Source organism: Neovison vison, chromosome 5 (assembly GCF_020171115.1).
Source record: "Neovison vison isolate M4711 chromosome 5, ASM_NN_V1, whole genome shotgun sequence".
NCBI lineage: Eukaryota > Metazoa > Chordata > Mammalia > Carnivora > Mustelidae > Neogale > Neogale vison.
In genome coordinates this window covers 88,636,295-88,650,324 of record NC_058095.1, presented here as the reverse complement: position 1 = coordinate 88,650,324, position 14,030 = coordinate 88,636,295, and the positions used below count along the sequence as shown (strand labels likewise).

General features: G+C 41.9%; 1 protein-coding gene across 1 annotated transcript in view; it reads right to left on the bottom strand.

Moving 5' to 3' along the window:
* Positions 1-14,030, bottom strand: part of ATP8A2 (ATPase phospholipid transporting 8A2) — a 617,557-nt gene that overhangs the window by 215,897 nt on the left and 387,630 nt on the right. Inside the window, exon 27 of the mRNA XM_044249456.1 lies at positions 11,928-12,038. Within this exon, the coding sequence (XP_044105391.1) occupies positions 11,928-12,038 (111 nt within the window). The remainder of the gene's footprint in view (positions 1-11,927; positions 12,039-14,030) is intronic.

Sequence of the window (14,030 nt, the reverse complement as noted above, 5' to 3'; positions counted from 1 at the left end):
AATCCAACAACGTATTAGGAATACATAAAGTGAGCTTTTAAAATTCCCAGCAACAATGACCAAGCCACATGCATATTTTGCATCAGCTAATGATACTACGAACAGATCAAGAACAAGAGAGATACCAAATAGCAAAGACACTTTTCACAGCATTACCTTTTTGGGTAAGTTTCTCTGGCTAATCTCCCCCCACCAAAAAAAAAAAGGTTAAAAAAGGCAGCATATACAAAACACACCCAGGTTTTACAGATTCAAAATTGTCTCCGGAACAGAAACAGCAGTGAGTTCAGGAAAACTTATTTTCCATTTTCATATCAATGCATACTGGCGGCCAGGATATATTGCATTGTTGTTTGTTCTTGCGTTGAAGTGTTCCAAAGCAGATGAATTTCAAAGCACCCGAAGGCCTGGTGTAATTGCTAGAACTCCTGGATACTTGAAGGCTATAGTTGTCCCAGGTAAAAAAAAATGCCCAAGATCAACACAGCACTCTATCCACCTGAAAGTTCTGACATCTCTGTGGACAGCATAGTTCCCACCTGCTCTGTACACATGGAGAGAGAGACCTGTGTTTTCAGACAACCAGCAGGCACCTGGGGGATCTTTCTGGGCTCTGCTCCAGGCATATGTCTTGGTCCAGTGCAGCCTGGAGGACTAGTTTCAGTCAACATGAGATGGCGTGTCTTTGAAAGAAACTAGTGAAACTCATCTTCTGGGAACAGAAGAAACACTCACACATGGATTCCTTCCAGCAAACTCCAAAGGAGTGCACTGTTTAGGGGCTGGAGTTTTAAGGGACAAGTGCGTCAGTTTCAGTGTTTCATGTAAATGCTCTTGACTGAACTCAGGCAAAGTGTGGGAGCATCAAGGATTCTGGGGTAATTTACGAAATCTGTAAACGCTTCTCTGGGTCAGGGGAGAACATCAGGCCACAGGTGATGTTAGAAAAACTGTTTCTTAGTTATGAACAGACGACCACGTTACTGGAATACAATCACTTATTAGCACCTGAATGGTTAGGGATAGACAGGAGGCACGCAGACTTCATTAATCTAGTAGACTGAATCATGGTTATTTTGCTCTATAATGATTCTATACAGTTAGAGTGTACAAGAGGGGCCACATTTAAGGTAGAACTGTCTAAAGAGGTCATAAAAGTGAGACTTGCCTTATCCTGAAAGGTTCCCAGCAGAGGCTGGACTGGATGACTGTCTGCTATTGTATGGCAGAATCCTATTCTGGAAGGAAGGGTGAACTGGAAAAGCCTCAAGCCCACATACTATAGTCGAAAGACTGGTCAAATATTAAATACCTTAAAATAATGCTAAAGGGCTAATTTGAGGACTCCATGTGGTTTGGCCCCACGCTTAAGGCTTTCCTGTGTGGTTTTACTTAATCCTCCCAAACCCTTTGATGTATGTACTTTATTATCCTCATTTTACAGGCAAGGACACTGAGGCTGGGAGTGGCCAGGAGGCATGCCCTGATTTGCTGGGCTGGAGCTGGAAGCAAAGCCCCCTAGTGGCCTACTGCAGAGCCTCCTCCGCCCTAATAGGGCTGCTGTCTGCTCATGGCCACCATCAGACCGCAGATCTAAGGGGTTGAAAGAAGACAAGTGTATGGGCTCCTGGTCCTTCTGCTCCCCAGAAAGGTTAGCAGAAAGTGCTCCCCAGGCCAACTCACTCCTCCACCACCATCATCTTGCCTTGTTATGATCAATGTTGTCCCAGTCAAATTTTATTCACGTTCTTCCTTAAACTATGATGTTACCTGCAGAGCAGCAACTTTCTGGCCCCTAGTTCACAACTCCCTGGCACTGGGCTTCCAGAACTCCCCAACCATGGGAAACCCTATTTCCAGAATGGAATACTACTCAACACTAAAAAAGTATAAGCCACTGGATACAACAGCATGGGTGAAATGCCAAATGTGATATGCTGAAGACCATGTTCTGGTATAATTCCACCCACAGGACCTCTCAGAAAGGCGAAACTATACAGTCCAAAAGCAGACCAGTCATTTGTAGGGCCTGGGTATAGGGCTAGGGTGGGGACTACAAAAGGGGTTGAGAGAGTTTTTTGAGGGCTGGCACTGCTCTGTAATAGAGCGCAGTGGCAGGGACATTACTGTACACATTTGTTGAGACTCAGACTGCGCACCAGAAAGGGCTTATTTTATTGCAAGTAAATTATACCTCGCACAAAGAGAAAGTGGTATACCAGTATACCCTACTAACAAATACCTCCAAAGGAATAAAGAAAACCAATAAGGCAAGGCTAACAAGGAGGTAAAAATTCCTAGTTAGTACTTAATGTTAACAAAGAAGCAACTTTCAGGTTGACAAGTAATTGACAAAATGATTATCAAAACCATACACAGCTTAGTTAATTGAGGAATAATAAACCTCGTCCTATGACTCTTGGATAAGAGAGGCCAATACTTTAATCAATATTCTGTTACTGGCACGCTCAAAGCACAAGCAGTCCTTAACAACACTAATCTACTTTGCCTCCCCTCCCTTTGAAAGATGAGGCCAGAAAGCATATGCATCACTTCTTGCGCCATCTTTAAATAGTCCACTTGATCTGCCAGGGCACCGGAACTAAGAAAGGAAGGGCATCCTAAACTCCCAGAACACCTGTTGGAAAACCAGCACAGAGGCTCAAGAGAAAACCCATATACTGGCTCTAATGAGTTGTCAGAAGGCGATAAAGATATTTACCACTTAAAAGCACAGGCATTTGTTAGAGATGAGCCTTCTGATGTGATGCTTATTCACAGAAGCTGTTTTAACTGAAGGTCAAATCCAAGACTCCTAAGTCCAAGAAAAAGAACAATGAATTTCATTTTCATAATCACATTTGACTTGCCTGTCAAAAAGTATTTTAGAACTATGGGCCCGAATCTATTTCTCTTTCTTAAGTCAGGCTGACCAATTCAGAAAAAAGGAGAAGAGAAGGTAGCCTGCTCCCACTCCTCTCAAAGCAAATGGAGGCTTGTCCAAAAATAGGTGCTCATTTTCCATCATTGGAGCACTACATTATGAATTCCCTTTGCTTCTTCCCACTATCTTCTCCTTCATCAGCCAGAGAAGGTATCATTTCTGTTGCCACCTTATCTTTTCCACAGCCTATAACAGAAGTCTCTGTTTTCAGTCTTGGACTCTCAACCACCTTTAATCAAATGTCACTGAAATTTACTTACTAAGAATGGTGCTACTCGGGCGTACAAAGATGAAAATGGATAGATAGGCATGATCAGGGGATTTGTGCTTAGACACTTCCCCCAAATTAAAGAATTAAAAGGTATCTGATTTCAAGGGTCTTAGGAAAGCTGGTCTCCACTGGCAGAAAAAAGAAGAAATACAGGAGAGCAACACGAACAGAGTAAAATGGCAAGAGAAAAACCTAATTGGTATGATCAACTTCACCAGAGTGAAAATCTAAGAGTGGCAGCTGAAATAAAAGGTAGTCTAAGGTAGGACTGTGTTTTAAAGAATGCAATCAAAGGGATGCCTGGGTGGCTCAGTTGGTTAAGGAAGTGTATGCCTTAGGCCTGGGACTTGATTTCCAGTCCCACTTCAGGCTTCTTGCTTCTCAGGGAGCCTGCTTCTCCCTCAACAACCCCCTCCCCACTCATGCTTTCTTTCTCTGACGAAGAAAAAAAAATCTTAAAAAAAAAAAAAAAAAGAATGTAGTCAAAATTGTCTTTTATTCTGTCTCAAAAGATAAGTAAGGCTAAACAATTTCTAAATCTGAATTAATCTTCTACTACTTAAAGGGTATAAGTTCTCTGTATGAAAATCCCACCAGGAAAGATGAAGTTAGAACAGAAAGGTATTTCCTAAAAAGAAGACAGAAATACAACATACTAGCTAAATTATCTTCTCTCTCTCATATGCTAAACACACACACACACACACATACACAAAGTCCAATAGACTCCGACGTGTCGGCCTCTACTGAAATGTGTTCAATTGATTATCTATTTATTGAGTGCTGTTCATTTAGTCCTGTCTGGAGGCAAAGTCAGAGAAAAAGGGCTCCTTCCCTTAGGGAAGTCAGAAGCAAAATGGTAAACAGAAATAACATTCACCATGAATGACCACTCCCCTTGGTGGGTTGCTTTGTTTCTGCCACAGCACCAGGAGGGGAAGAGAGAGCCGGCACCCTAGAATAAGGCCCAGCTTTGCACACAGCAGATCCCTCAAAGTTCATATCACCCCCGGAGTCCTTTGCATTGATTTGGTTTTGGACTTGTATTTTTTCTCCCCCCTCGGGGAGGTTTTATAGAGTTAGAGACTCAATTTTTAAAACATCAATGCCTAAATACTTTTTTTTTTTTTTTGAATGCTGGATCTTTAGAATGAGCCTTTCAGGTAAAACAGCTGCAAAAACATCATTAAAAAAGCATATATTGTCACATGTAAAAGGCAGCAAGCAAGAGACTATTTTTATGAAGTTCAAAGTGATGGTTTATCTTGCAGGGGACTCCCTCCAGACTGTGACTACTTCCCTGGCTTTGTAACAACTCCTCCCTGTCACCCCCCTCCCCCTTCCCCCCACCTTTAGCTGATAAACTCCCAACTCCATAAATGGGCAGCAACCAAACTAGGCTTTGAGAGAGCATTCCTAAGCCCATGTGCAGCCGGTTCTGCAGCTATCTTCCTACTGAAACATAAAACCCCCGCAAACTACACTTCTTCCCTGTTGTTTACTAAGGGCCCGGTGACTTCTGACATTTGTCATGGAGCTGGAATAAACAGAGTGCAGTAAGTGGGACAGACAGGTGCAGGCCTTTCTCTGGCCTGCCAGCCTGACCCTCTCCTCCAGCCCCCCTCACTTGCTGGGCTCCTATTCATCATTCAGGGCTTGGCTCAGTTCATCCTGGAAAGCTGATGCTTCCACGGCTGTAAAGCTCCGCTTCCAAGAGTCCCCACTGCGCACTGCGCGCTGTCTTCCTGCAAGCTATCTTCCTCTAACTATCCATCTTCTCTTCATCCCCTACTTGCTTCCAAGGGTCGGGGCTCAGTCTGGTTCCTTCATCTAGATCCCAGGACCCCAGAGTGCTTAACTTGGAGAATGCAGATGCCTGCGGCAGGGAAAGTACTCTTCAGAATGATCCTACTTCTACTTCTACTTAATTCCTATTTGCAAACCGCCCACTGGGAAGCCATTCTCAAACAGTTTTCCTGCCAACATATTAAAATTATAATTATTGCTCAATAGCTATCAGCTCCATAGTAGGAGTCACCCAGGTGACCACTGACTCAACAAGCTGGGATGTTCTTGGAAAGGGTTGGGCACCAGACTTCCGCACACAACCATCAAAGCACTTCTCAGGCTGAGCACATCACTTCCTCCCTCCCCGATCAAATGGAGAACTTTGCAGAGCTTATCCCAGGGCCCCTGGTCCCAGCATTCCACCCCCCGCCACAGAGTAGGTGGGCAACTCCTGCATAAAGCTTTTACTAGAAAATGGATGGCTTCGTATCTGATGAAGGCTCACAGTCTCTACAGAGAAGTCCATATGTTGACTGTGATTTCAATTCACACTATTAACAGGCTACCGTTAAGCTCAGGACTCCAATCTAGCCCCATAAAAAAGGACTTTTTATCAGAAAATATAAAGCTGCCTCTGACAACAAAGATGCACAGGACAGAAGGGAGAAAGAAGCTTAGCTATCAGTAATTTTGTCTTCTATCATAAAGAGATCTCTTACATGTCAAGAACGAAATACATTTTTTTGAGATGTATTTAGTTGTGCATTATAAGCAAAAAGGGGAAAAGTTATCAGATAGTACTTTAAAGTTTTAAAACATCTATTTTTCATTGATTTTAACACTTAAAGCAAAATCTACCCAAAGCTAGTGCTTTCTTTCACCATTTACAATGCAGTCTGGGTCACTCTCAGGAGATAGATGCCAGTTTAGAATATGGCTGAGCAAATCCATGGTGGTTTTATACATTAACATATTTAAATTAGGCCCCCACATATAAGAAGCTAGTCAGTCAGAAATGAAAGAAGGGGCTGCCTACAAGTAGTTTACATAAAATTATTTTCAAACGATAATGATCTGAAAAATGGAGGGAAAAAACCCCCAAACCTCTCAGAGGTCCAACAACAAAAAAACTGTAACACAACTAAAAAGATTACATATATGTTTTCAGAAGAAATGAACTCAAAGTGCTTCTCTGAGAATATTTTGGATTAGAATGGCAGTTAATGCGGGAATTCATTTTACCGTTTTATTTTTAAGACACAGGAAACGAAATACTGGTAAACCTTATGGAGTATTTTAGAGCACAGGCTTTTGTTTGTTTGTTTTAGGCTTGTCAGATACTGAGAAGACTTAAGTAGCTTTCAACGAGATTCTGTTGGTTGGGTTGCATTTGGTCTCAGATTGCTGTAGTTTAAATCTCTGTCTCATTCAGTGATAATATTTCCAGACCTCCATGCTAAAATGCATCCCAGTTCCTGGCCAGTATCCCATACTAGTTTAATGACCCCAAGAAAACATTAGTTATTTCTTATATGCAGTGCCAAAAATAAGTAGACATTCTAAATGGTATAAAATTCCCACTTTTTTCACACCAATACCTATGTGTTATGGTTATTTTCTGTATAATGAGCCACCAACAAATTATCATAATTTCAAAGTCTCATCTCTGTTTCAAAGATGATTTGGTGTCTTTTCTTTATGTTATACCAAAGTTGATAAGGGGCCTGTATCATCATTTTCTGAATTGCAGGTTAAATTCGGGTAACTTCCCTATTGTTTTCCTATTTGCATTTTATTATCACTAAAATTTTTCTCCATTCCAAATAACCTTTTCCTAGGGGTTCAGAAAATCTGTAGACAAACTCACACCTAGTAAATGCTTCACGTGCTGAGGCTGTTATGCTTTGAAACTCTCTGTTATGCGGGGCGCCTGGGTGGCTCAGTGGGTTAAGCCGCTGCCTTCGGCTCAGGTCATGATCCCAGGGTCCTGGGATCGAGTCCCACATCGGGCTCTCCGCTAGGCGGAGAGCCTGCTTTCCTCTCTCTCTCTGCCTACTTCTCTGCTTACTTGTGATCTCTCTCTGTCAAATAAATAAATAAAATCTTTAAAAAAAAAAAAAAGAAACTCTCTGTTATGCTTTGTACTCTATTCAGGAAATTCTGAATAACAAATGCCTAGTTTGTTAAATAGCTTAGGAACTTTAAAGAATTTAATCGACCCTTCTCTCTTTGGGCATTATCACACAGCAGTCTCAGGAGGACATAAAAAATGTGTAGGAATATTTCTCCAGTCTTTATATTTAAGGTAAATTCCTCCCATTGTCAAAATCAAAGGGCTTTTAAAAATCAGTCTTTCCTTTCTGCTTATAAATTATGCTGAGAAACGGTTACATAATGGTCACGATTCACGCCCCAGGTTAAAACTACAAAATTACATTAAAGGTCTCTGCTTACCATCTGTCCTACATAACTGACATACACATTTTTTCTGAAATTGCCTTTACTGTGCCTATTCCAGAATGAAAAAGGAATTCCAGCTTCCAATAGCAACATCTAGTTATTTAGATGCCCCTCATTGACCACTTATATATCCCATCCTGTCCTATTTCCTTGCCTTCACTAACTTTATCCCTTTTCCTGCCCCCCACCTCAGACCCACCAGGGATGTACCTCAGCTAACTGGCTGACAGGGGACCCCACCTGTCTCACAAGACGATGACATTCTGCATGGTCTAGCCCATGACACAATTTTACCTTCTGAGAAATGTGGTCTATGTGGTCACAGGGACAAAACTTAGCATTTAATTGCTAATACAAAACAAAACTACATGTCAAATTCGTTTTTCGAACCTTCAGTGAGCTCTCCAAACAATATGGTCTAGCTACACATTTTTGTTTCCCTCCATGTGACTAAAGCCACAAAGTGCTTGTGATACTCTTTTCAAACGTTTTTAGCATTTCTTTTTTATTGTAGTAAAATACACACAATATAAAGTTTACCATCCTATCATTTTTTAAAGATTTTATTTATTTATTTGACAGAGAGAAATCACAAGTAGATGGAGAGGCAGGCAGAGAGAGAGAGAGGGAAGCAGGATCCCTGCTGAGCAGAAAGCCCGATGCGGGACTCGATCTCAGGACCCTGAGATCATGACCTGAGCCGAAGGCAGCGGCTTAACCCACTGAGCCACCCAGGCGCCCCCATCCTAATCATTTTTAAGTGTACATTCACCCTGTGGGCAACCATCTTTGTCATCCATCTCCAGAAACTCTTGGTGACACTCTTGTCATCTACAGGAGGCAGACAGAAAGCTGCCAGTTAGTTTCTAATAATAAAATCCAGTTTTAATTTATAGAACTGTATGCCTGATGAAGGGGTATCTATGTATTAACTGTACTTCAGTAGTTCTGATTCAAAACAGAATGAGGAGGGATGCAATGGGAGATGAGGTTGGTGACAGTTGGGATCCAGAACACGAGGGGCAGGGGCATGAAGGGGGACATGGGCATTTCATCAGGAGCCACAGGAAGCTTGACAAGTCCGAGAAGGACAGTGGCACTGCCAACATTGCTAAGCACCTATGTTCCAGAAACCATGCCAGCCACTGAATCACTCACATGTATGTTCAGGAAGCTCATCCTGGTTGCACAGTAGTCGGTTGATGGGGCAAATCTAGCGATCTTTGCTATTGTGCAGGTAAGAAGTACAAGATTAAGGCAGCAATGGAGGAAATGGAGAGCCAAGGTTTATGTAATTTTCATTTTGCCCATTGATAGGGTAGAAACAAAATCACAGTTTCCATCATTTTCTTCCCATTTTTTAATTACTTGCACCTATGGTTATTTCAGCCTTAATAAATTTTATGTGACACATCAAATAGCATGAAGGTGGTCAGCAACAAGGAACCTGAGGTAGAGATAATAATCCATAAACCAGATCATGTGTTATATATACTAAAGGCACTGTGATAGTAATGCTCCAATTAGATCACTATAATTTTGGTAGAACACTTATGGCTGCTTCGAGAGACAACTGTTACTCCAAAAGGCTCTTTGTGGGTAAGAAGGGAGAGGAGTCGAACACTTGTCAATATAAGAATGGTTAAATATGGTGAGAGCTGTGAAGTGTGTAAACGTGGTGATTCACAGACCTGTACCCCTGGGGCTAATAATACATTATATGTTAATAAAAATTTTTTTTAAAAAATGGTTAAATAGATTGTAGGAAAACATGCTGTGAAACGCCAGGCAATGAACCCATATGTAGTCATGGGGGTGATTCCCCCAATACCCTGGTAAATATCATATCAACTGCAGAACATATTACAAAGCATGAAGACATTTATGTTAAAACATTCATTTGTTTGTATATGTAAACGGCTCTATAAACACAGGAAAAGGTCATAGAAGAATATAGCCAAGAGGATTGGGGATGAGAGTGGATGGAGCTGTCAGCTCGCCCTCAATATTGGAGTGAGACTAGAGCCACGTAATCCTTCTGTAGAAAACTCAAGTTTTATAGGTCGGAGTACCAAGGGAGCAGGTCGTATTAATTACAGGCTTATAGGTCTTCCATGAAATCTTTATTGGTTATTCAAATCTTAATGATCCTCATAATAATAGCCAAGACTTGATCAGTATGTGTGTGCACATGCCCACTTGGGCTTTTTTGAGATGAGAACATACTGGTTCTTGCAAAGGGTTTCCCTTGAGTTATAAGAAAACCATTGAGGAATACAATTTATTCTCAATGAGTTACAAGGTAACCTTTAGAATGTGAAACTGTTCATTGCAAAGGAACAAATGAAATTACAACAATCTTTGATCTTTTGGTTCAAAACACACTAAAATACCATCCAAGTAGAACTTTCCTGTTTTTAGAGTTATATTTGAAGTGCATATTAATGCCACAGAGGTTGGGCGGGCACTGAGTCAATGCTCCTTCTGGACTCCGTTGAGGATTTTGTTTTTTCTTGATTTTCAAGTTAAATCTCCTCAAAATACTAAGCAGAAGACAGAGAATGGAGTGGGAGAGAATTTACGTAATTTTAAAATTTTATCCAGAATATTTTTAAAGGCTGTTTATAAAAGATCATGTATAGCTGTGGATCAGCTACAATTGAAAAATTAATTTAGGGAACTCAGATGGCATTTTCATGGCCTCATTCCAAAAGGAATTTTCCAGACAGACAAAAATTATACTCTTCTCGTCCTTAGCCCTCCTGAAGTTTAAAAAAAAAAAAAAAAGGCTAGATAGGAGGTGTAAATGACTAAGAAGGGTCCGGGAGGAAGCTCTGGGAAGCTAAAGAGCTGGGAGCTTCATGTAGAATGTCTTGATAAGAAGTCTAGACTATCTGTAATTTGCTGATTTTGAGGAAAACCAGATTATTAAGAAATCCTATGAAGTTGACTACTACAGTAGGAGCTGAAATGCATGTGGGACTTGGGATGGCACGTGGGAGCAGGGATTCCCACACTCCTTTAGTCCACAGCACTGATTATCTATGACCCCATGTGACATTCAGGAGTGACTGCTATCATGGAGGCCAAAAAAAAAAAAAAAAAGCCCCAGAAACAGGAGGACAAACATAAATTACTTAAGTGCCCAAAAAAAGACAAAAATTGTAAAAATGCAGACAAGAAGAAGATATAAACTACAGAATCCATTACATGTAACATCAAGAAGTTCTCACTCGGAGTGGACTGAGTCGAGTATTATAGCATGAGATGAGCAGACAAGACAGGTAGGATGCCCTTTGTGCAAGTTAGAACAATGCACAAATGCGCAAAACTCAGGAAAACTACTCAATAGTAGTTTGGTTAAAGACTGAGTGAAAAAAAAAATAAAAAAATAAAGACTGAGTGATGGGAACGTTTATGTTTTACGTGAATATTTAATAGGAAAGAGTAGACAACTGGGTAAAGAAATGTTCAGTCACAGTTCCATTAGTGAACCACTTGTTAAATTCCCTGAGCTGCACGTTTTAAAGGACCACATAAGATAAAGTTGATGAATGTCTTGGTTATTATTTCCACAAAGAGTTGAGAAATCTGACACAAAATAACTCCTAACAGACTGAGATATTAACGCCAAAGACAATTAACATTGTTTTCCTATTTCCTGCTTCCTCTTTTCTCAACACACTTGGAAATCTATTAGTCACCTTGGCCTCAAAAATCACACGGCCTGCAGCAGAGCTGGCCTTAAAAAGGAGGCAAGAGGCGGCTGGTCCTCCCAGAGTTTAATGAGAAAGCACCCACTCCACTTTTTCCCAGCCCTAGCCCTCTCCTGCTCTAGTCCCTCTAATAAGTAAAATAAGTGTGCCTGCAATTGAATCAACATGCTGAAAACCAGCTTGACAACCCAAGAAGTTCACCGAGATATTTTTAATTGCCTTATTTGTTTACTCCCCACTCACTCCCACACCTTCCCGCATTTAAATAGTATGTCCAAACACTCCAGAGGTGGGGAATCAATGCTTGGCTAACTTGCAGATGCCACAAGAAACAGAGCAAGAAATCAGGCCCTTTCAGTCTAGGAAAGAAAAGAGCAACCAGGTTGCCTGGAAACATCCCCGTGGGTACCAAGAAAGCACATTGACTGCCCAGGTTCTCAGCCACCATCTCCCCCCGCCCCATCCCACCTCCTGGCCAAGGAGCACAATGTGAGTGACGACAACAATAGTCCACAAGGGCCAAGGACACCAAGGCTCCCCACACTGGTTCCTTGGCATGAAGACCTCGATCTGTGAGGTGACCCCACTTCACAGAGGTTGTGTGTGTCCCAGCAGGACCTTTGAATTTCACATGAACAAAATACTCTCTTGCACTTACCTTAAGTATGTGAAGATGCCCTGCAAAAACCCCGCCCCCGTGCCCACTCCTCCCCACCCACTGGCCAAGGCAGAAGGTGGCCTGGCTTACCTCGATAATGTAGAGAACCACGTTCTTATAGAAACAGTACAGGATACACTTGGTCACACGATTGTAGCTCCAGGCGCCGTGGACCAGCAGCAGCTTCTCCAAGTAGGAGAACTGAGGGGGAAAAATGGCAAAGTTCAGGAGCGCCCATCCTTTATGAACAAAAGTCACAAAACGCTATTTGGGGACAGACAACGTCGTCAAGGAAGCCAGATTCTGCCAAGAACCCGAGAAAACCATTCACTTCCAGAAACTATAGGCAGAGCTTTCGGGTCCAGTGAGGACAACTAAACTCTCCTCTTAAATCTACCTTAGTATTTCCCCCCAAATGCCAGTTTTGGACATCTCGTTGTTATTCTTGTGAATTCTGTTTACACAAATGCTTCTTAAGGGTCTTAACAGTTAGGAGAAGGTGACCTCTTGAACTGGAAGAAAAGAAAAGCACAGTGGCAACCAGATGCTTCTAGTCAATCAGATTTGGTGGTGACTTCAGGAACAAGGGACAGGAACCCTCGTGTACCATGACCCTTGTTTAAAAAAGGGATGCACATGGAGACATGACCTATATCCACTGTCGGCCTACACGTTAAAAGCAATTGCATTGCACATGCACACAGACGCTCAGGCACAAACACACAGCCTTACCACTTTGTTCTCCTTTTTTGCTACCACCTAGTACAGAGAACCGGTTGCTAGAGTGCTATGCGGTCAAGAAAAACAAAAAACCAACAAGTGGCTGAAACTAAGGTAACAGTGATGGAACAGTTCTTGCAGTTTGAAACACTGAGCAATATTCAGTAAAATCCCTGAATCCTGGGGTAGGGGGTCTTTGGATCCCACTTGAATCCTGTCCCCTCAGCATCCTCTTAGCCTGGCTTCGCTTGCTGTGTCCTACTTCACAAAGGTCCCCAAAGGCATTAACATGAGCTGTAGGGAGAGAAATGAGGGGTTTTTGTTGTTGTTTTGTTGTGTGGACTATGGTGTGCAGTGGCATGAAGGCACCATTGGGGCAAACCTGTTTAAATCCATGATTTCTATACACTGATTGGCCTTGGACCCCACTGACATTTCCCTTGATTGCCTTGAACTAAAACCTTAATTCCCCTATTCAAAGTCATAGGGCAGTCCTTGGGTTTATTCCCTTAGAAGAGATAATCGGGCTGTATTGAGAACATCTGTAAACTTCAGAAATTCTTTTGCTATTGTAAACTTCTGATTAATTTCTGATTACTTTTGAAATTAAATTTAACTATCAGTAGAAAAGAATGACTGATAGGAAATGTAGTTTTCTTTAAAACATTTTCTTTCAAAACTTTCTTTCTTTCAAAACATTTCTTTCTTTCAGGTCAGCCAATGTGAAAGCAACATAATAATTTCCATTAGCCCTGAAGAAGTCAGCTCAATCCGACATGACATCACATTTCATGAGAAATCTACCCAGGAGATGGGGGTAAGGCAGGTCACTTGACTGCAAACTCCAAAAGCTATATGGCCACTTCAAAATGGCAGGGGTAGGTGCATATGGAAAAATAAAACTCCCCATAAAAGCTCATTAAGGATTCCAAAGGGGAATGGGGAATCATAAAGTAACTGGCTAAACAAATAAAAAGGAAGTTTGCATTTGACCCAGACCCCCTGATGTTAAACTTCAGTGGGCACAGAGAACATCTGCTGGAATCATCCAGAATGACTCAATGTTAGTGCGACAATGATTTGTTTTCAGAGGGAAAAAAAAAATACATATATCCTAAATCAAAATGCTATTTTCAGGAGGCCATTCCAAAAACCTTAAGAAGGTAGGGGGCGCGAACGATCGTCTCCTGAGGAGAACAGGCAGCTGGGGCCAGAGGACATGCAGGTTGCCCACAGGCAAGGCAGCAGATCGGGGGCGGGGGGTGGCTGTCAGTCCCAGGGGCTGCTCTGTGGATAAAAGCACAGGCAGGCAGGAAAGAAGCAGAACCAGAATTTTGCCCATTTCATCATTTTTCCCAAGGACTGGGAGCTAAAGTGCTTTCTTCTGTATGTTACCTTCCAGGGCACTGCCTCAAAAACCCAATCAAAAATGTCTTCATCCCTGTGCAGTAAAGTGACAGAGCCCAAGATGTT